General features: G+C 35.5%; 1 protein-coding gene across 1 annotated transcript; it reads right to left on the bottom strand.

The window, feature by feature from the left end:
* Positions 1 to 2,046: 2,046 nt before the first annotated feature.
* Positions 2,047 to 16,893, bottom strand: LOC143534604 (sister chromatid cohesion protein SCC2-like). The gene is made up of 27 exons (XM_077029056.1): positions 16,608 to 16,893; positions 14,443 to 14,552; positions 12,403 to 12,539; positions 12,230 to 12,335; positions 11,870 to 12,153; positions 10,977 to 11,084; positions 10,792 to 10,903; positions 10,531 to 10,633; positions 9,295 to 9,481; positions 8,772 to 9,212; positions 8,171 to 8,697; positions 7,890 to 8,100; positions 7,761 to 7,811; positions 7,509 to 7,667; positions 7,253 to 7,420; positions 6,878 to 7,177; positions 6,640 to 6,789; positions 5,655 to 5,824; positions 5,269 to 5,377; positions 4,839 to 5,108; positions 4,517 to 4,747; positions 4,268 to 4,401; positions 3,895 to 4,188; positions 3,437 to 3,824; positions 3,267 to 3,359; positions 3,037 to 3,162; positions 2,047 to 2,477 (listed from the first exon to the last, which is right to left on the bottom strand). The coding sequence occupies exons 1-27, from the start codon at positions 16,856 to 16,858 to the stop codon at positions 2,229 to 2,231; spliced, it is 5,469 nt and encodes a 1,822-aa protein (XP_076885171.1). The 5' UTR covers positions 16,859 to 16,893; the 3' UTR covers positions 2,047 to 2,228.
* Positions 16,894 to 22,744: the final 5,851 nt, after the last annotated feature.

Raw genomic sequence — 22,744 nt, 5'->3', positions numbered from 1 at the left:
ACTGTAGCTTAGCATAATTACATCATATATATAAATACATACACATATACTTACATGCGTTTATACAAATTATGTCTTGTGACTACGCATACTTATTTTCTTGAAACTCGTGAAACTCACCAACTCTAGTAGTTGACCCATTTTAAACGTGCTTTTCAGGTGTGATACCGAAGTTGGAAAATCCGTGAATTTGTGCTATCTGTTACCAAACGTGAACGATGCGGTGTGAATAGACGCAGACTTACTAGTACGAATAGAATAACTTACAAGTATATTTTGTTGTAACACCTAGTTTGTAATCAAAGATAGATCAATGTAATATAATGTAAATTAGTTGTAATGTTTCTTTATAAACATTGTTGTTGATACCAGAGGTGTGTGTTACATTCCCGTTTTACGCTTCCGCATTATGCTAGTCGGCGTGTGACATCAACACTTTATCCTGATGTACTCCTTGTGTTACTACAGCATGCTTAAAGACATAACTATCAGTTTCTAAGTAACTAACATACTGAGAATTTCTTTTACACGTTTACCTTCATTGTAGTTTTTCACCTTGCGCCATATACAAATAAACGTATACTACCTCTATTTACTCACAATATCAGTGGTTCTTCCTTTGTGAGGGTTGTGACTTGATGCGTTTGTAGGAACACATGGTTTTGAGTACGAAAATGCCCATATTTGTCTTTGTTTATCTATAATATGTTAGTAATTGTTATGTATGAGAAAACGCATATCCGGAAGAATAACTGAAGGATTTTGAGGGTGAAAACGTGCTGGAAATGATGATTAGATGCACGGCGTGAACACATTCATGGGTGTACGTACCGTGCCCTAATCTGGAGCTTCTTGATGAACAAGTTATGTCATATGGGCCCTTAATGGACATGTACGGTCCGTGCACCTAAAAGCCCGCATGGGTTGCGCAAGCACCGAAAACCTAAATGATCAATATAAAAACCTTGTGATGGCTGTAAACAAGAGAGATCGACTAGAAGACGATCTAAGAGGGTCTGTGATAACCTAACATGAGTCGTTAGGGTTTTCTGGCATCCAAGCATTATTAGGTCATAAACCACAAGCTATCTGGTTGTAAAATCATAAGTCGTCGATCCATAATTGTATGGTTGAGAAATCCCGAGTCGTAAGGAATTGATAAAATATAAATTAGCTTCTTGTGTTTGGTCGACTTGTGTCTATAGCATAGGTTTTCTAAATGCGAAACCTTAACCGGCTCTGGTCTTTTAGCTCTTCATACATGTTTTCAATAAAATACCTTTGAATAATTCCGTAGTGAATTCATCCAAAGCATTTCATAAACTAAGAAGATTCAATAGCTTAACATGTTATTCCTAAATCGTTTCGTGTTATGGTTAATTAAAGTTACGTTTATTTTAAGTCTTTTATGTTTTAAAGTCATTTCTTATAATCAAAACTAAAACTAGTAGATTAGTTGTTAATTAGGATTTAGGTTAGAATATAGATAGCGTCCACATATTGATGTCCGGTAACTTACATGTACTTGCATGTTAACTGATTGGATTTTACAAAAATTTTAGATCGAATTGCTAACCATGGTTTCAAAAATCAAAACCAACGCGTTAGGCCACGTTCGGTGGTCTAGCTAACCGGCCGATTTTACCAGTTTGGGGTTTAATGTTCAGTTTGACGGTTTGATTCTTTTTCTAATGGTACCCCTACATAACTACACATTCCGAACTGAAGCTTCAAACCAGATAGTTCCACCATCAAACCATAAAAACCAAACCGTTTGCGTCTCAAACCTGCGACTTGCTTCGGTTTGGACGGTTCAGTCGATTCCAGCAATTTTCAAACACCCCAGCTAGAGATCAACTATTCAACCAATGATATACAGAAAAGAAAATGCGACCTAAGCAAGAAGAAAAATATAATCCCAGAAAACAATTGATGTACAGACAAGGACTAATAATCGACTCTAAACTAAATCTCAATCTATGATATGATAATATACAAAACATCACCCTTCGGATCATACACCGAGGGAGCATTCAACATACCAACGACAATGGTTACTAACGACCAAAATAAATCTTTTAAAAACTAATGCAATCTGACTATTTTAGGAGAAATGGGGAGTCGGAAAATATATCCTGCATGCTGCATTAAGGCTTGTGTTCTTTTTCTTCTGCTTCTAGACCAGCTGTACAATGTTAGCTTGTTGTACCTGTAATGTGTATTTACAACTATAACCTCTGCTGCTGATGTTGACTTCTGGTATTTCTCCTGCCACCGCTTGCTGCTATGCGGGTCCCACTTCCCCAAGTCTCTTCGTCATCATCATCGTCTTCGTCGTCTCTATTGTTCCTGCCACCATTGACATGGCCTACCGCTGCCTTGGCGATACGCGGCCTCCCTGGAGGACGCTTCCTTTTGATATTTGATGTGTAGACTGAGTAGTCAACTGTGTCTTCCTTCAACGCTTTTTTGAATTCCTGTTTTGTGAGTGTTGGTTCAGAAATGGGTAAACGGAGAAACGAATATGGGACATAAGTTGAATATGACATGAACCTAACACAAAACTTGCGGGTTCAGATGTATGTCAAGCTAGCGGGTTCATGGTTGACCAGTTCAACCCATTTATTCTTTCTCATTTTTGTATAATGTATTTTATGTCGTAAATTATATTTGTTGGGTATATTTTAAGCCAAATTTAAAATTTAAAAGCAAAATTAACATAAGATTTTATTGCTAAAATGTAAATGTGAAATTGTACTTTTTGTTGTAAATTTGTAATTTTAAAGTATTAATATGCGATAAAAATAACAAATAAAAATGGTTTTGAAAGCTCGGGTCGTGTTAGCTCGTGAAAATTCGGGTTGGGTTGGACCCACCAAACCGCAGACACGACACTTACCTCAGACCTGTCTGAGCCATTTTGACACATTTCATTATTAGCTAATCTTTCTGATTACCCGGTAATTAATAATTATACAAAAAGTTTTACTAAATGAGTCCAGATTTACCACCTTTGATTACATTTAAAACTGTTACCTGATATCTCTGGAAAATTTCCTGATAAGTGGTCGGTTGAGTAACATTTGTCTCGCCAACATTGAAAGGAATATTCTGTCGTGAAAGAAACTCCCCCAGTTTGTGCGGTTCAGTTGGAGAAAACGCCTACAAAACATGGCGAATACAAATTGTTTGATGAAAATATAACATCAAAGCTTAACTCTTTCAACGAGATGAATGATAATTATTATTAGTGAATAAAACAATACCTGGCATCGAGCATCATCCAAACCATATACTATCTTTAGGTGTCGTTTAAGCTTCAAAAGAAGTTGCAGGGCACAAGCTGCAAGGCAGTCAGCCTGTATAATAATACCAAAACATTAAGCATGCAAATGAAGAAAGACACCATATTCATCTAAATGCATATAACGTCTACCTGGATATTTGGCAGATCATCCGGTGGGAGGATAATATCATCATTCTCTGGGTTCACAGAAGTTTCATCATGATCACGCTCCACAGGCACAGGTTGAGTAAATGAAATCTCACTGGGGTGTTCTTGTGCAGCGTGTCGATCATCATCAACAAGTTCGTTCTCACTAGAAACATTTTGAGCCATTGGATTATGCTGGACTATCCCATTTGCCAATTCTTTCTGGTTTTGCTCTTGCAGTTTCTGTTCTTGCAGTTTATGCAAAAATGTTTTCATATTGGACTCTATTGCCCCTGCCCTAACTTGTATAACTCTATTTATAGCATAAATCAGATACAGAGGCTCCTCAGGTAATGAAAACGGGAGTAAAGAAAGAATCTCTGTGCAGTATCTGAGAGAAAAAAATAATAAGTTTAATCAAGTCAAAATTGAAGCTATGAATTAAATTAAAGATAACCTACATCAGAAAAGGGACCACTGAGTTATGCCAGGCTGGCATATCAAACTTGCGAACGATTGAGGTCATAAATTTATTTCTTGATGCACGATTTCCACGAATAACCTTGTAAATTCTAGAAACACCCAATCTCGCATAAGAAAACGAGCTACCATCTGATTTTCCTTTTGTGTTAGGAGGTGTCTTGGTTGGGACTTTTGGGTCTGAATCGTCAGAAAAACCTTGACTCATTGACTGCATGAAGATAAACGACATTTGAAGTCCATCACCAAGACGACTCTCAAAAAAGGCAGGATACCTGAAAATATAATTAAATATATTAGGCATGTGAATGTATTAAAGGAGTAACAAACACTAGCAGGAATGTAAGAAAGTACTTTTCATTCATATTCATCAGCAAATGATGAGCTAGCTTAGAGTTTGCCTCTTGTGGATCTGTTTCAAGTGCTATAAGGTATGGTACACAAGTAATTGGATGAACAAGACCTTGGCGCAGCACAATTTCCACAATCTGTTTCACAAAGTAAATAATTAATTAGCTTTTTTCCCCAATCTTGCGTTTTTCAGATTTTAGATGTCATACGTTTAACTAGTTATTATAAGTTCCACGGAAAATTGCTAGTCACCTTAAGAGCGGATTGGCGCACATCTTCTCCCGCATCCAAACATCTCCCTAAAATACTATTCCAATATAACTGAATTATTCCACCACAAATGTTAGTATCACCAGCACCTGCAGCAACTGGCACACTGCCTGCAGCTGTATTATAAGCAACCGTATCATCTCCAGCTTTATCATTCTCCATCTGGTGTTCTGCATCTAGAAGGTACTCAAACAAGTTCTGTAGTGACTGCATCTGAAAACAAAAATTGATGAAACAAAAAAAAATGTTAACATACCGCAAACCCAGAGTCACGTAAAGACTCAAAGCTGTATGATGTATTTACCTTCAGCCGATCATCAGCGCTAGAAGAAAGTGTTGTCTCTAAGATGTCTTTCATGTCTTTCTCCAACATAAATTCAGGCCGAGCAATTAAAACATAACCTAATGCCTGTAATGATCTGATTTTTATAGCAAAATCCTGTGCATGGAAGTACTTTTTAAACAAGCTGAGGCTGTCAGAAACAGGATTCTGTTTGTTGGGCATTGACATAGACAGCAAAGAGCTTCCATAGCGAATAAGCAATCCTAGACAGAAAAGGGATCGAACCACTAGCTGAAAATAATAATGAAAACGTTAGTTTAATTGTTCTTTTCCAAGAAAGTAAACAATAAAAGATAGTTTATCATGGACTATGAGAAATAGAGATTATAATGAGTTGATCGGTAAGAGACTAAGAGTAGACATAAAAGTTAAAAAAATCAAAGAATCCAACCTGTATGTTATTGAAACCCAGAGAATCCAAGCGTTTGAAGAACAACTGCATAAGATGCGTAACTACTGATGCACCATTTCCTGATACTTTGCTGATGGAGCAAAGGCACCTGTAGGTAAACAAATTGTTATCATTAATACATACAATAAAGCTAGATGAGAAAGTTAACGGTAACAGAAAAGTAAAAACTGATATTTTAATATGGATACAATTTTATAAAGAGGATATTTTGTTAATTCATAGAAACTAAATTCAATCATGAAATGATGAAATGTTTGAACATAACACACTCTAATTGTTCTAGTTAATGCAAAGAAACAGAAATTTTAAGCAGACAGTAGCAATATAATAAATGAAGGCATAAAAGTGGGGAAAATGAACTGTACTTGATGCAAGCATGAACAACTGTTAAAAAAGAATGCCGGACAATCATCTGCTTCAAATCTTGTTCAAGATCTTCAACTACACTTTGAGGAAGCTTTCGTACCAAGGGCAGGACTGAGTCAATAACAAACACTATACTCTCCACTAGCTGTGCAACTGCTCGACTGTCGGCCTGATACAAGCATAACCAAGCTATCATTGGCATGGCTAACACTTATTGTCATAACTAATGCTATCTCAGCTTTTCCATGATATATGATAAACATAGTTATTAAAAGCCATCGCTTATTGTGCCTAGGTCCATTTTTCAGGCGAGACTCAATAAATGCGTTTCTAGTTCCTAGGCGAGCGCTTCGGCATTGTCTATGCCAAGAACATGAACACAGAAAAGCCGAACAAAAGAAACGCAAGGGTTGCTATAGAATCTTAGATCTAGGAGAAGTCAAAGGCATTATATTGCTACATTTTGTTATTCAAGTTTTGGAATCACATTTAAATCTTGACTATTTTAGAACTTTTGGTGCTAATTAAATGATATTAAATGTTATATAATAGCTTTTGTTTATTTTATTTGAAGAACGGTATTATTTTTCATAAGCATAATATATTTTAAATGTTTTATTTAAGTGCGCTTTCGCTTTTTTTTGCACCTTGTGCCTAGGCCCTAGGCGAGGCCTATGTGCCTCGAGTGCACCTAACGCATTTGATAACTATGATGATAAAAAAAGAAATGATTTATGCTTAGCTAAAAGAAACACAGATCATATCATGTTAAACAGAGAAAGTTGTCTTTATATGTATTAACAATGATTCATGTATGATATGCTAAAGTGGCTTATTTGTGTTGATAACTAAAGCTGCCCTATATAATACCAAGGGTTATAAGTCATGTGTATGCTCTGTACAATTAGTGCTAATTGCATATATAATGCTAATTGCATAAATAAATACAGAGGGCTTTCTAATACTAAAAGCAACTGTTTGAACCTGTCTCTTTAAATAAGGCTGCAAAGTGACCACAAACTGAGAAGGATTAGAAGCGGGTGCACAAAGTGCAGGATCCACTACACAGAAAGCATGCAGGAGCAACACGTAATGCAGTGTACCCACATCGGCTTCATTAGTATCATCCTCTACCTACAATTCATAGTTTACAAAAAGAAAAGACTAAGCATTCTGATTGTATTGTTAAAAATGTGAATTAAAGCAACACACAAAAGAATACCCGTAATATCTTCTCCAACAAGCACTTGCACATAAGCTCGCATCGCTTGCGTACTGATGCAACAAGCACAGGACTGATTCCTGCAGCCTTAGTTGACTGTGGAAAAAAGTCAAGTGCTAAATTCCGCTTGATGATAATGACAAGCAACTGGTTGCTGGGCATCTTCTTCAACACTTCAACCATTTGCTCAGTCTTATTTGCTATTTCTACTGTTACAGAACTACCCTCTGCAAAAATTTGGTCTTGTCTACCTGAAGGTTCCTCAAACCAGAACTCATAGAATGTCCGGCACACAATGTCCTGTAAGCAAGAGACAACAATTATATCAGTGAACATATAATTAATAATATTAGAAGAAGAAAAAGGTAACACTACCTGAATGCTGGATTCTTCATCACTAATACGAGAAATAATTTCAATGCAGGCATTGGTAAACTCTAGGAAATTAGCATTTGAAGTACACATATCTCTTATGATCTTTATGGCCCGTTTCCGAACACTAACTCCAGTATCTTTCACTCTCTCAGCTACCTTCCCATAGTACTGATATGAAACAAGCAAATATAAGGATGTAAACTGATAGTATAAGATCAAAGACTGTTTAAGGATTAGAAATTTGAAAGATAATTACCCTCAAAGCAACATTGGGATGTGAAGCAATATATCGACCAACAAGTTCTAATGCTGCCTCTCGTACAGATATAGCAGAGTCACAGAACCTTCCCTCAACTGCTGTTTGAACATATTTATCACCCAAAACCTCTGGATCAGCCTCTACAATTATACTAACCTGCTCACAACATATCAATGCACAGACAAAACAGTGAGTTAACTTACTAAAACCAAATAAGAGCCTTAGAACTTGTTATAAAACTTCACTTACAGCCTTCATTGCTTTGGCACGAATAATGGGAGAGCCCTCCCTCAAACTTGCCTGTAGTTATTAATAAACTTAATAAGAAGCATAAATAGTCAAACATGAAACAAAAGCAACAGAAGATAGCTAGCAGACCAAAAGCAAGTGAAGAATTCTATCAAATCCTCTTGAGAAAGAGATATGTTGTCCCAGTGCCATTGTTATCTTCTTGACAGAACTCCTTGTCAATAAGGATGAATTCATCCCAGAACTACGTAAGATTTCTTTTGATTTTAACCTAGCAAGGTAGTAGAGAAACTTCTCTTGACTACTGGGATCTTCTTTGTACCACTGGCATATATAGAACCTGCAAAACATCATATTGCCTTAATTAATGGTCTGTTTGACTAATGGTGAATAGCGCAAAGAATACAGACCATCTAGTGAATATATGCACATCTTCAGCAGACCCAGAATCCTGAAGGTAATTCAATAGCATCTGTTGAACAATCTCCAATTTTGTAACATCAGGGGTGTCACTCGATTTTGACTTCTTACGAGTGTGATTACTTTCATCCCTACCCTGGGCCTTGCAGTAAGAGTGTAATGAAAGAAGTTGTTTCCTGCAGAGACAAAGCTGACACAGCCAGTTGCTGCTAGAAACTTCATGTTCTCTTACTCCCAAACACTCCACATGAAATAATCTCTCACAACCTTCACACTGGACCAATGGATTTTCAGACTTTGAATCCAAACAAACAGAGCATGCATCATCTGGATGGTTATTATCAATAGCATCCCCACCTAGTAACTCCTGTACAATCCAAAACTTTTCCTTCTTACAAAGGACAGCTTCCCGCTTTAGCCTTGCAGCTACTGTGCCAAGAATATCAATAGCATGGGACCGAGCAACAATATCTTTAGATTTCAGCCCAGCGTTCTGAAGTAGTAAGACACAAAGAACCTGAAAGCAACTTTCATTAAAAACAAAACACACACAAATCAAGCCTGCAAGTTGTAGAAATAAATAGATGATACCTCCAGAATATGAGTCGAAGCAGGATATTCAGGCAAATTCAAGGTTGTTAAAAGATCTGTCACAAGATTTTCCAGCATGATCTTAAAGTCAGAAGCTTCTTGATTTTGACTCTTTGAATTTGCAAACCGCTGGAGCACTCGGCTCCAGAAAAGACAACATGCTTCAGTTACCGACTCTTGGGATTTGTGAGGATAACTAGAATCAATCCCAATATTATTAATCAACGGATTGTTGTCAGAAGTTTCCCTCAAAGAATCAGGAAGGTTCACACTGCAATGAACCAACTGAATAAACAAAGCAGATATCATTTGGATTTGTCTCTGTTCTTCATCAGCAAGGTGACATGTTCTCGGAATTCGTTTTGAGAACGGTAACTTTAAGAGAAGTTGAAGTAATTCATCCATCACGTACACTCGATGCTGAGGGTAAGAAAAAAATATCTGAACAAGAAAGAACAAAAGATTAGAATCATCAAGAAAACCAAAGGATGTATACAAGGCAAACAGAGATAAAGTTACATACCCCGCCAATCAGACTGATTGCCTTCAACTGCAAAAGTTGAATGTTATCCACCAACAAAGTTGAAAAGCATGTCTTCACTAGCTGCAAAATGCAGCTGTCTGATAGGCGCTCTATCATCAGCAAATCCTTCAGAAAAGCAATGATAGTGCACAGTTTCTGAAGTATGTTATGTGCCGCAGCAGAAGCTCTGACAACAAAGAAGCCATAAACTATAAGCATAAAGATCGTTCGCATTTTTTGGGTGATACCGACTTTCCATGGTTAATGCGCTTTTTTAGGAGCCAAATCCGGAATTTTGATATTTTTTTTTACTTATATTGATTTCTTTTGAGTTATTACTAAACTGACTGATAAGAACTTCCTTACTTAATTAACTCCAATCTTTCTGTTGACAATTCTTTGGTTTCTATAAATCACACAAGACTGAAGAACATGGTTAGTAGTACATTTTTTAATCATCTTTCTTCTATTTCTTGATTAATCCGCATATTGCTTCTGCTCAGAGCATTCCCAGCCCATTCCCTACCCTATATCCATATATATCATATAATTACACTAAAAAACACTGTATTTTCTCTCTCTTGTTTCAATTAAACAATAATTTTAAAACCTTTATCATCACAACTATGTTTCTCTCTCTTTCACTCACAACTAAAAAACACTGTGTTTTCTCTCTCTTTCACTCACAACTATTTTATGAAAATATTAAAAAATTATACAGTATTTACAGTGAAACCTCAAATTTAACTTTCCCATATAAATTTTCTCTCCCCTCTACTCACAACCACTCATAACCATACCATATAATTTACAAATCTCCCTCACATAATTTAGGGAACAGATTGAGAATGCTCTCATGTTTCTTATAGTTTAATTTGATTTACAGTAACCCCTTTTATGATTTGAACTTTAAAAATAAATTCTAGAGGTAGAGTTACAAGAAAAATGATTAAAAAAAAATCAGGACTGTTTTAAAACTTTTGGTAATAACTAGATGATATTAGATGTTATATAATAGCTTTTGTTTATTTTATTTGAAGAATAGTAGCGTTTTTCTTATACATAATATATTTTTATTTTTTTATTAAAGCGCACTTTATTTTCTCAGGCCCTTGCTTTTTTCGTGTCTTACACCTAGGCCCCAAGCGAGGTCTAAGAGTCTTTAGTGCACTCTGCCTAGCCCATTTGATAACTATGATTTCAACAATTAAGTTTTGATAACTTATCTACACTTACTTGTTTGATCCTGATTTTTTCACTTTCACACTTCTAGCAGTACGCCTTCTCTTGCTGGCACTCCCAAGCTCCTCGTCATAATAATCCTCATCATCATCTTCGTCTGTCAAAGACAACATGGGGCATAGATGAAAAAAACTTGTTAGAAATCAGCAAGAAAAATAACTAAAACATGAGATTCTAAATGCTATAACATGAAAAAATAACTGTTTAAATCAACATCTGTGAGGGTCCTTTATAGTTTACAGAATGTGCAACTACCTTGCAAATTTCCATTGTCAATTGGTTTGTTAGTTGAACGATAATTTGGATCACAAGCTGACATGACGTCTGCTATTTGTCGCCTAGAGAACTCCACGATTCTTTCAATGATCTAGCATACAAATATAGAGAAACACAGCATTAAATACCGTTAAAACACACACATATATATAGTTGGCATATACCTCTTCCTTGTAGATTTGCTTTGGCATTCCACTATAAGCCATAATCCCAATAGCTGCGTGGATAGACTCAAGTGCCACCGTAATTGCAGAAACTACAACCGAAAGGGACTGGAAAAAATGATTGTTGTTAGTTATACATTTTGGCTTGCCAAACAAAGGCCAGGTTGCAGAATAACGATGGCGCCTTATTTGTGGAACACAGGAAAGATCGTGTATTCACATAAAAAAATAATTAAAAATAACACATGAATTAGTTGCAAGCATCACCCAAAATTTTAACAAGAGATGGGTAGCATGAAAGGAAATCAGGAGAGACATGTTAATATCAACCAGGTATGTCAAAATATGATCTAGCCAGCAATATAAAAACAAACATCCTATACAGAAAACTGTTATAAACTTCAAGTTAAATAGGGTGTATCTGCAGACGAGATGAATATATCAGAATTCTGAAGAGCATTTAACATCAGAAATTATGGCTAAGATTAAACTAGAGAGCATATGACAATGGTAATATGCATGTGTTTTGTCTATAAAATATAACCAACTTAGAAGCAAGCATACTTGCAGGAAGATGGAATCACTTAACACTAATGATACTATCAACTGTATTTAAATTATGCTACCTCAAATAAATATATGTGAAGATAATTTTGTGATTAAAAGAATTCTATAATGTGAACATGAGTAATCTCCTAAATTTGGTAACTAGAATACAAGGTATATGAAAAATGATTTAAATAAATACACAAAATACTTTCTATATGCATAATATCTCAGTCAGAAATGATCAAGGAAGCAACTGCAAATATTGTTATTGTTAAATAGCACATCAAGCATCATCAATATGAAAAAGAAAAAGCAGGATTATAGTACCGAAGTCAGAAACATACATTGTCAGATTGAGTAATGGACAGGCCTTCGGCGCTGTGGATTTGATGATCAAGAATTTTTAACAGTCTCTCTAGATGAACAACAGGAACCAAATGTAGGAATTTGTTTGCTCGGATTGACATAACTTCTTTCACGAGAGTTCTAACGTTGCCAACCTGCAAAACTACCCATTCTGATTCACCTTCTTCACGATCATCCACTGATACTTCGGCTTTACCACACATATCCTCAAGTACTTCGCAGAATCTTTCAACAGCTGCATCGGAACAATTGAAGTTTGAATCTTAAATATCTTAATAAGGCATTCTTAAATATCTTATAAGACAACATTTTATAGAAAACCAAAAAAGAAAAGGAACCTTGACGCTCAGCTTCGTCCGGTTCAATTGGTAAGACTGTATCATCACCCTTCTTCTTGAGTTTGGGTTTTTTATATGCAGAATTAATAACATCCTGCAAAATTATCTTCATAATTACAACTATAACAAGTGAATAAATGGAAAAAAAATAACAAATGTGTGGTGCCAACTACATGCTCGCGTGGGCGCGGTGTTTCCCCTTTGTCTTCAAAGGCTTCATTATTTGTTGATAAATTCTGCATGAGCAGCTTTCTTTCAGACACCTTGTTATTAGTTACCGTATTGTTATACGTTTGCTCCATGGCAGTCCCTGAGAAACTTAAATATTTTAATAAAGATAAACAAGACAAATTTAAGATAAAGGAATAACTATTGCCTCTACATATTTTAGATATATAAGAAGGTTAAAACCGAGTGAATATCTTCTAACGAGAAAATTGGAAACAATATTCATGTAATTTTACAAGCCAGGATACCCTAACGATTTACCAAAACAAAGATATATGATTTAACTTTGCATATGGAGGTCAATCAAAGCTATAAATGCCATTAACCCAGAATCTAAACTTATCAAATAGAAGAATACCAGTACAAAAAATTACGTGCACAGCAATTTCAATAAAAAATATCAAAGGAACATGTATACAAAAAAAGTTTACCCTCTAAATTGTAACAAGTCCAAATTTAAAGCCGTACATCTAGCCTCCAAAAATTATGGTCCACGGATATGGCTTTGCAAATTCATACGAGATAGAAGAATCATATATAAACAGATTAATGTCTTAGAACTTTAAAAAATAGCTTCGTAAAAAGAAAAATGAAAAGATAAATGGTCTTTCAACAAATATTTTCCACTTTCGTGTATACACTTTATGAATTTGTGGTTCTTATCTTCATTGGCCCTCACATCAAGGATATGGGAGACATCTTACTATAATATACATGTCTTCTTACCATAATACCTTTTTTCCTAACTGGCACCTTTATGAGTCGAAACTTATCTATGAATCATATTATAATCATCTATAACAATTGTTGGTCAAGTTTTCTAGGGTTCTATCCATCTTACCATTACACTCTTTTTTGGAATATACTAATTGTTAGCGACTTAGCCCAACATTAAGTACAGAATCTAGGGTTACCAAAACTAGATATCTCGTTTACTCCTTCCCCTTATTTTCCTTTAACTTTCCTTTTTAAAATAAAACGACAAGGAAAACCGTGATTATGCTGTACTAATCAAAGCAAATTAGTTGTGTTGTCTATAAATGAGTGCAAGCTGACAAGGCCTAGAAGCAGAAATTTATTCAGATGGGGAGATCAACCTGAACCCTAAACCTTTTACTTTAGTGGGTCCACAAAGATCCATTTCCTTTACCTTATGGAGTCCACAAATATCATCTGACAAAAGAAGTTGATACAATACTTCCTTAGTTCCAAATACAGAGATGCTTTTTCAGAAAGAATTCAGGATCCAACATCTTATTGTTTAGACCCGCAGTCAAAGACATGCAATGGCCTTTAAAAGGGTGGCCAATTTTATTGATACCTTTAAAACAATGGTGATATGTCGAAGGGTAGTCAATTTAATTTAATCAACATGTGTTGAAATACAGAACTTATACATGAATGGTGAAGAACCAATCCGTAAGATGGAAAACCTTTGATGGCGTAAAACTTCCTAGAGTCTAGACTTTGGAATGTGTTTCTAAGCCTAACCATAAGAAAAAATACAACTTATAGAGCTACTGACAGCCAAAAGAACCTCTTTGATTGGAAATGCTATTAATCACAATTAACAACTGAACTAATTGGCATTACGAAGAATGATGATGTCTAATTATAACATTAAAGGGGTAGTCTATCAATGTATAGGTTTTCAATATAAACTTAGATAGTGCTACCACCTCCACGGCTCCACATCACCATAGATATCACATTACTTAATAAATAGATAGTGAATAGATAAAAGTATGTAATAACTCCCTGCTTCCAAGTTTAGTTCTTGATTAGAATGACAACAACTATAACTCCAGGTTAGCTTACAAAGATAAAGATAGAGAGAAAACTTTCATGCTGCTTCGGTCTAATGCATGATTGCTGAATAAATTCCTTGGTGCATTATGATAAGTGTAAATTCTTTTCCTCAAAACTAAGTCACTAAACATCTTGAAAAATAAAAACTGTTAAAAGAACATCAACATCAGCTTTACCTGGAGCATTGTGCTCAAATGCTTCAGAATTGCATCTAAGAACCTCATCGTAAAGGGCTAGATGTTCTTCATGACCAAAAGGTGCTAGCCTCGCCTCCGTTTTAAGATTCCTGCACATAGAATTTGATGTTTTAAACAACACGACCCGATCTGATTAGATGTATGTGTTTGGAAAAAGAAAGCGACTTGAGATAAATTGAAAAAATAGAGAAATTCATATTATCATTAACAAATCCTTTGGTAAATTGCCAATAGAAAGATAGAATGAAGATTGACAATTATATCCCATAAAATGATGAAAAGTTGTTTGAAGAGGGAAAGAAACTATTTTCATTATAATAGCCAACAAATTTTCACGTGTCTCATATTTAGAAACTGTCCATCTCTTAAGCTTTTAGATGCGAATCCTAGTAAGATTTATACAATCAACTAGCACGAGTCAATTATGCCGCTGCAGCTAACACATAAATGTGTAACATCAACGCATTTGCATACCACTTGCACTAAATGATCAAAGCACTCTGCGATGCTTACTTTCAAACATATTCACGTCACATACCAAAGCATTTAGTATAAGCTACAACTTTCGGTAACATTAACTCATTTTTCTTAATGTGTAACTCCAATTTTCTTGATATATTCAACACATATGGACTTTAGATCCCTATGGATTGTACTTCACCACATGCCACGACCGCTGGTAATTACTTACAGATAAGATCAAACCTCCTGCTAGACCAAAATATATCAACTATAATGTGACATCATTCTTTAATTTCGACGATTTGATCTCTATTACTCATATAAGTAGTTATCTCATGTGCATTCCTTATTCTATTCTAAGTCCTACAGCCATCCTTGATCATGCTTTGTTTCCTATCCCAGCATAAATGCACTATTGACTTTTTTTCTAGAAACTGTTCCTTATAAAATTTCTATAACCTAGTCTAGACCTAATTCCTAATTCAAAATTAGAATCTTCTCATTTCTCAATTATTCGAAATATTCCGTTTACGAACGATCAGCATTGCTACAAATTCAAATTCAAACACCTATCTGCACGCTAAACTCACCTTCTAATCAGCAAACAGTACACATTTCAATTCTAAATGTAACCCTAGAAACAATCCGACACGTCAAAATCACACTTCAAACAGTTCGAAAACTCACAGAATACGACACATCAGTATCCTGTAGCAGTTTAGCTATTCTAATCATGCTTTGTTTCTTATCTCAGCATAAATGCACTATAAGCTAGTCTAGACCTAATTTTTCCTACTTCAAAATCAGAATCCTCTCAATTATTCAAAATTATTCATTTACGAACGATCAGCATTGCTACATATTCAAATAATCAACAAACAGTACACATTTCAATTCTACAAAATGTAATCAAACTCGTAACCCTAGAAACAACTCGTAACCCTAGAAACAATCCGGCACGTCAAAATCACAATTCAAACACTTCGAAAACTCACAAGTGCTGCTATGTTTCTTATCTCAGCATAAATGCACTATAAGCTAGTCTACACCTAATTCCTAATATAAATTCAGAATCCTCTCAATTATTCAAAATTTTTTGGTTACTAAACAGCAGCATTCCAATTCTACAAAATGTAATCAAAACCGTAACCCTAGAAACAATCTGACACATAAAAATCACAATTCAACCAGTTCGAACACTTACAAATACGGCACATCAGCATCCTATAGCAGTTTATCTATGTACACATTTCAATTCTAAAAAATGTAACCCTAGAACCAATCCAACACGTCAAAATCACAATTCAACATTTCAAGCAGTTCGAACACTCACAAATACGACACATAAACATCCTATAGCGGTTTATCTATGTACACATTACAATTCAACCAGTTCAAAAACTCACAAATAAGGCACATCAGCATCCTATAGCAGTTTATCTATGTGCACATTACAATTCAACCAGTTCGAAAACTCACAAATACGACACATCGGCATCCTATAGCAGTTTCTCTATGTACACATTACAATTCAACCAGTTCGAAAACTCACAAATACTATACATCAGTATCCTGTAGCAGTTATAGCAGTTTATCTATGTACACATTACAATTCTACAAAATGTAACCCTAGAACCAATCCGACACGTCAAAATCACAATTCAACCAGTTAAAACACTCACAAATACGACACGTCAGCATCCTGCAGCAGTTTAGCAATCCTGCCAGCGCGATCAGCCACATCAGTCCGCTTCGTCTGACTAACCGCACCTACCGGCTGTTCGTCAAGCAACCGCAAGTCCTGGTCACGCGCGCCGCAGAACACCGGCAGCGACGGCAACGGCAAGCACGGAGCAACTTCGGAATGAACAGTGTTAGCAACGCTGATACCTTTCGGCAACCGTCCGCCGTCACCGGAACGAGAATTCGACATCGAATCAGTGGTTAATTGATATCATGAAGAGGTTAATTGATGAAATTAGGGTTTTGATGGTGCAATTGGGGAAATGAGGAGTTTAGTTTACTGAATCTGAGGCTGTGAGGAATTGGGGGTAAAATAGGAAGGACAGTTGGCAAAGAATACGGTAACAAAATATTATTGTTGTTATTATTATTATTATTATTTTTTTTTTTCAGTTCCATTCACGGTCTCATTATATTAAAGAAAAGTTTATATTACATCGAAACAGAAGGCAAGCAGATAACAAGCAGCGCTGCTACCTTTTTTGAATCGCAAAACCCAATCTAAAATAAAATTAATGAATGTTATTATTGTTATCTTTTTCATTAAATGCTTATAAAGTTATTATTATTATTATTAACTAAAATAAAATTAATTATTATCTTTTTCATTAAATGCTTGGGTTGGGTTAATTAACTTAATCAAAAAGTTAATAAATGCGGAGGTTTTGATCCGGTGGTATTTGGTAGAGGTGAACAAATCGATTTAAAATTCAAAACCGGTTTGGATTGAAGCCGGTTTGATTTAGTCAACAAAAGTCAAAGCCGGTTTATGATCGGTTTCGGTTCGGGTTGAAACCGGTTTCTTACCATGTTACGATCGGTTTCGGTTCGGGTTTTGACCAGTTTTGGCCGGTTTCGGTTTGAAACCGGTTTTGGTGGAGAAAAATTACAAACCGGTTCCAAGCCTACATTTTCAATCGGTTTCAAACCGGTTTCTACATAATCGGTTTCAAACTGGTTCGGTTTTAATTCGATTTCGGATCGGTTCGGTTAACCAGTTTATTTGCCCATCTCTAGTTGTTAGTATTATTATTTATAAAGTTATTATGGTGAACAGCTTAGCTTACTAAAAAGCATCAGTTAACTGGATTAGCTGGCATAATGAAACGACCAAATAACAGAAAGCCTAAGATCTGCCTGTGCGTGGAGAGGAAGAATAAACTTTGGGAATCTCTAGAAGATTCCATGACCTGCCGTTGCTTCAGTAAAATAGGTTGGTTCTCCTGGTCAATAGGGCTATTCAAACCAATCCCCCCTAAGCTGTTACTGCAAGAGCTGCAGATCTTATCCTAGAATAGAAGCTCAACCAGACCTGTTGGTTGACTTCTCAATTGAGAAATGGAATGAAACTGGCAATGCTCTCTTCGGTCCTAAACTAAAATAAAATTGATTGATGTTATTACTGGTATCTTTTTCATTAAATGCTTGGGTTGGGTTAATTAACTTAATCAACGAGTTAATAAATGCGAAGTTTTGCTCTGGTAGTATTAGAGCAGTCACATTCAAACCATCAAATTCTGTGAGTCGGGTTTTTATAATACAGAGAGTGGTTTAGGGTGTTGTGAGTAGCTGAGAGAGAAAATGCGGTGATTTTTCTGTATATTTGAAAAGTTATTGTTCATGTCCTGTATTTTTTTAATATTTTTTAAAAGTGGTTGTGAGTAGAGGAAAGAGAAAAATGTAATGATGAAGGCATAAAAATTATTATTTAATTGAAATTGAGACAGAGAATATAGTGATTTTAGTGTAATTTTGGATTTGAATATAGAGGATGGGTCGTGAATGTTCTTAATTGTTTATTTGTTAATAGGATATAGCCCGTGTAATACATTGGTGGTTAAAAAAATAAAACAAAAATATTGAATTTGATAATACAAAAAATAACATAACTTATGGATTCAAAAGATATATATAATGATGAATAAAATTTTATAATGCATAAATATCTAAAACTTTCATTTAATACAACATTCAAAGTTATATTTGTAACTTTGTTAGTAATTCTATAAATGGTGATAGTATTACTTAGCATCCTAGTTGGCTACTATAGTTGAAGTGCATGTGGAAGAATGGTTTTGTTTTAATAGTATAGCTAGATGAGTTGGCGATGCAGTGATAATGTGACTCATATTCGATTCATGTCCCCACCATTTAGTTTCGACGACATGTGGTGATAATGGGAGGCTAGGCGAGTGTGTGGTGTTTACAAGTTGGATTATTGAACTGAACGGGTTATCTCACCACATTGTTGTGTCTTTGGGCGAGTGTTCACATACGTGCCCCCATGTGAGGGTTTTTTCCCGTTTGGAGACAAGTGAATTTTGTCAGTAACCCATTTGGAAGATTCGTTAGTCGTCAAAAAAAACTAAAATAAAACTGATTGTTATTATTATCTTTTTCAATAAATGCTTGGGTTGGGTTAATTAACTTAATAAAAGCGCTAATGAGATGGTGGTGGATTCGTAATTGAGAGACTTGGTGTTCAATGTGACCTATGTTCGATTCATGTCCCTACCATTTAGTTTCGGCGACACCGATGATGATGGGAGACTAGCAGAGCAGGTGACGATCACTAGTTCGATTCTTGAACCGGATGGATTTTATCTCACCACACTATTGTGCCTTCGAGAGAGTGTTTACGAGCATTCGCCCCATGTGAGGGTTTTTTTTAGTTCGGCGATGAGTGTATTCCGATATGATGAATTTCGCTAGTAGGCCATTTAAAGGATTCGTTAACCATTCAAGAAAAAAACTAAACAAATTGAAAAAAAAAACTAAAATAAAATTAATTATTATTATCCTTTCCAATAAATGCTTGGGTTGAAAAAAAAAAAAAGCTAAAATAAAAAAAGTATTATTATTTACAATAAATGTTTGGGTTAAAAAAATAAAATAAAATTGATTATTATTATCTTTTTCAATAAATGCTTGGGTTGGAAGAAATATAAAAGCTAAAATAAAAAAAATTGATTATTATTTACAATAAATGCTTGGGTTGAAAAAAAAACTAAAATAAAACTGATTATTATTATCTTTTTTAACAAATGATTGGGTTAGATTAATTAACTAAATCAACAACTTATTAAATGTGAAGCTTTTGATACGGTTGTATTAGGTGTTTATTTGTCAAAAAGCTAGTGGTGGGGTTATAAATAAGAGACTTTTTATTCTATGTGACTCAGGTTCAATTTATGTCCCCACCATTTAGTTTCAGCAGCACCTTGTGATGATGGAAACTAGTCCAACAGGTAGCGCTCACTAGTTGTATCCTTGAACTGAACGAGTTTTATCTCACAACATCGTCGTGCCTTCGAGCAAATGTTCACGGGCGTTGTCCCCGGGTGAGGGTTTTCCCGGTTCGGAGACGATTGTATTCCGATGTGGTGAATTTCGCTAGTTGCACTAGCCTATTTGAAGGATTCTTTAACCATTTAAAAAAATAAAAATAATATTGATTATTATTATCTTTTTCAATCAATGTTTGGGTTGGGTTAATTAACTTAATCAACAACTTAGTAAATGGGGAGTTTTTGATCTAGATATCAAATGTATATATTTTTCTAAACCACGGATCATCCGTATAGTTTATTCATTAGGAAAATTGGATTATAATAATCCCAACTTTCTGTTATTGGCCGATAATAATTCAAACTTAGTTTATTCCCATCAGTGGTCTCAAATTTAAAAAAATTGGCTCTCAATGGTCCCTCGTTAAAAAAAAACCTAACGGCATTAAGTTTTTTCCGAATTTTAAACTGATATTTTAGGGCTTTTGATCGGAAGAAGAATGCGAGTTGATTGATGTAAAACTTAGATCGAAAGGATACTCCAAACAGCTTAATTTTTGGTAATTTAAAGTCCAAACACCCGATTTGAAGCACTAATCAAACCATTTGAAGCATCATTTCGAGCTAAGTTTTACGTTAATCGACTCGTATCCTCCTTCCGATCAAAAGAGCTAAAAAATAAGTTTGAAATTACAAAAAAACTTAACGTCGTTAGTTTTTTTTTAACTGGGGACCATTGAGAGACAACTGTTTTTAAATTTGGGACCACTGTGGGAATAAACTAAGTTGAGATTATTATCGGACAATAACAGAAAGTTGGGATTATTAAAATCCAATTTTCCTATTCATTATTATCGTATTTGTAATACATGTACATTTATAAATTAAATAATCATAAGATATGTATATGAATAGATGATGCTAGACTGTCGCTATCTAGTCAAAAACTATTAATTTAGTGTTCCTAATCACCTAAGCAAGCTATGATAAGTAGGGTGTCGAACCACGAGGAGTATGCGGTCAGTGTGCAGTGAAACTGATTCCTAACATTATGAAGTAGTTCAAGTAAAGTGCTGATCACACTAGCAAACAGTTTGGTTTTATAGTAAACGAACAAGTAATCAAGTATTCAATCAATCAGACAAAGCAAATCACACCCAGGAATCCAAGTACGTAACCTAACAGCAAACTCATGCAACTTAACAGATAAACTATCCTGTGTCAACTACAGACTGACTAACCGGTTAAAACTTAGGCATCCACGCTCGCTTACACACAGCACTGGTTATCAAACGATCCCTGTCAGTGTGACTCAACTAAGGGCAAACGTATGCTTTCTTGCAATTAATAGGTCAAAACAATCCTACAGGCAATTATCATAGCAACTGGCACACCAATCGTTCTGATCGAAATAAGCCTTAATTGACGTTGTGCACAATCATACTAGACATCAATACTCATAGATTAACATCAACGATAGTTACAATCAATTCGTTCTTAATACATGAGAAAAACTGAAAGATACAATACTCTACATCCCGAGTATGACTCGAAGGAACTAGCCGTGCATCGGCATCTCTCGGGCTTCGGTTATGATGTAATAGGATATGGATGATGCCTAGAGATAATTGGAAGTGATGATGGCTCTCCTTGCTGCTCTAAAAATCGCCTGGAAGGTGAAGAATGACGTCAAGGGTCGTCCAAATGTGTTATATAATAAAACCCTAACTTTCACGATTCTGGGGACCATCGCGTAGCGCGATGGTCTCCTCTCATAGTCAATCGCGCTACGCGATGGACCATAGTCAACGCAATCATTTACAGGGCATCGGTAGCGCGATGCCCCACCTTTAACACCCATCGCGCTACGCGATGGGTCTCTTTTCTCAGCAAATCCAAATAAATGCCTCGGTTCACGTGCTGGACATCCCGGGTCTTCATTCCATGCTCGAACAGGCCCAAATTAAGCGCGTTAAGTACCTGTGACCTGAAATACAATAAACATGTATGAAGTACCATAGTTCCTAAACTAAACGAGTAAAACAACTAAGTTAACATACTAAAATATGTACAAATAAACCGAACATCACATCCCCATACTTATCTTTTGCTTGCCCTCAAGCAAAACTCTAAAGTAAACATTAACCGCCATCATAGGTCAACCAATTATCACCATTAATACTAGCAAGGTTTAAGGTCATACCCAGTTTCCCAGACTGACACTTTCTAGATTGACAACCCACAAATAAAGTTAATGCTACAATAAAACTATAGAATCGCCCAGACAAGTGTACTTTGTTTCCGGTTAGAGCATACATGTTCACACCCCTCACACTATCAACACTCCTCTCGGTTTAATATCTGGACTAGCAAAAGATGTGCTAGTATATGTCTCTGCCCTCAAAATACCTAATATGAGTTACAACTTAATATGCTTGCAGGTCAGTCTTATCTCCACCCATTAACCACCGGTTGCATAAAGACTCGGACTAAGGTTTTGCTGAGGCTTAGGTTCGGGTGCGGATTAGGCATATTTAGTGACTCAGGTGGATGAAACCCAGTTAAACAAACCAGTATACAGACTCACGAATACAAACGAACTAAATATAAAATCAACTGCTATTTCTATATGCAACTGCTAATAATAATTGGAATACTGAACTGATAACTTCCTTTTGTCTTTTTGCTGATTTTTTTCTTTTTTTTTTTGCATCAATAACTGATATTTACAACTCTGAACTTTACAATTCATCTGACTAAGTACAACTTGAAATATATACAACTCGATA

The sequence above is a fragment of the Bidens hawaiensis genome, unplaced genomic scaffold (assembly GCF_021521415.1).
Source record: "Bidens hawaiensis isolate Kalapana, Puna unplaced genomic scaffold, B.hawaiensis_p1.1 tig00010251_1, whole genome shotgun sequence".
Lineage (NCBI taxonomy): Eukaryota > Viridiplantae > Streptophyta > Magnoliopsida > Asterales > Asteraceae > Bidens > Bidens hawaiensis.
Note: the sequence above shows the minus strand (reverse complement) of the source record. Positions and strands in the feature narration are given on the sequence as shown.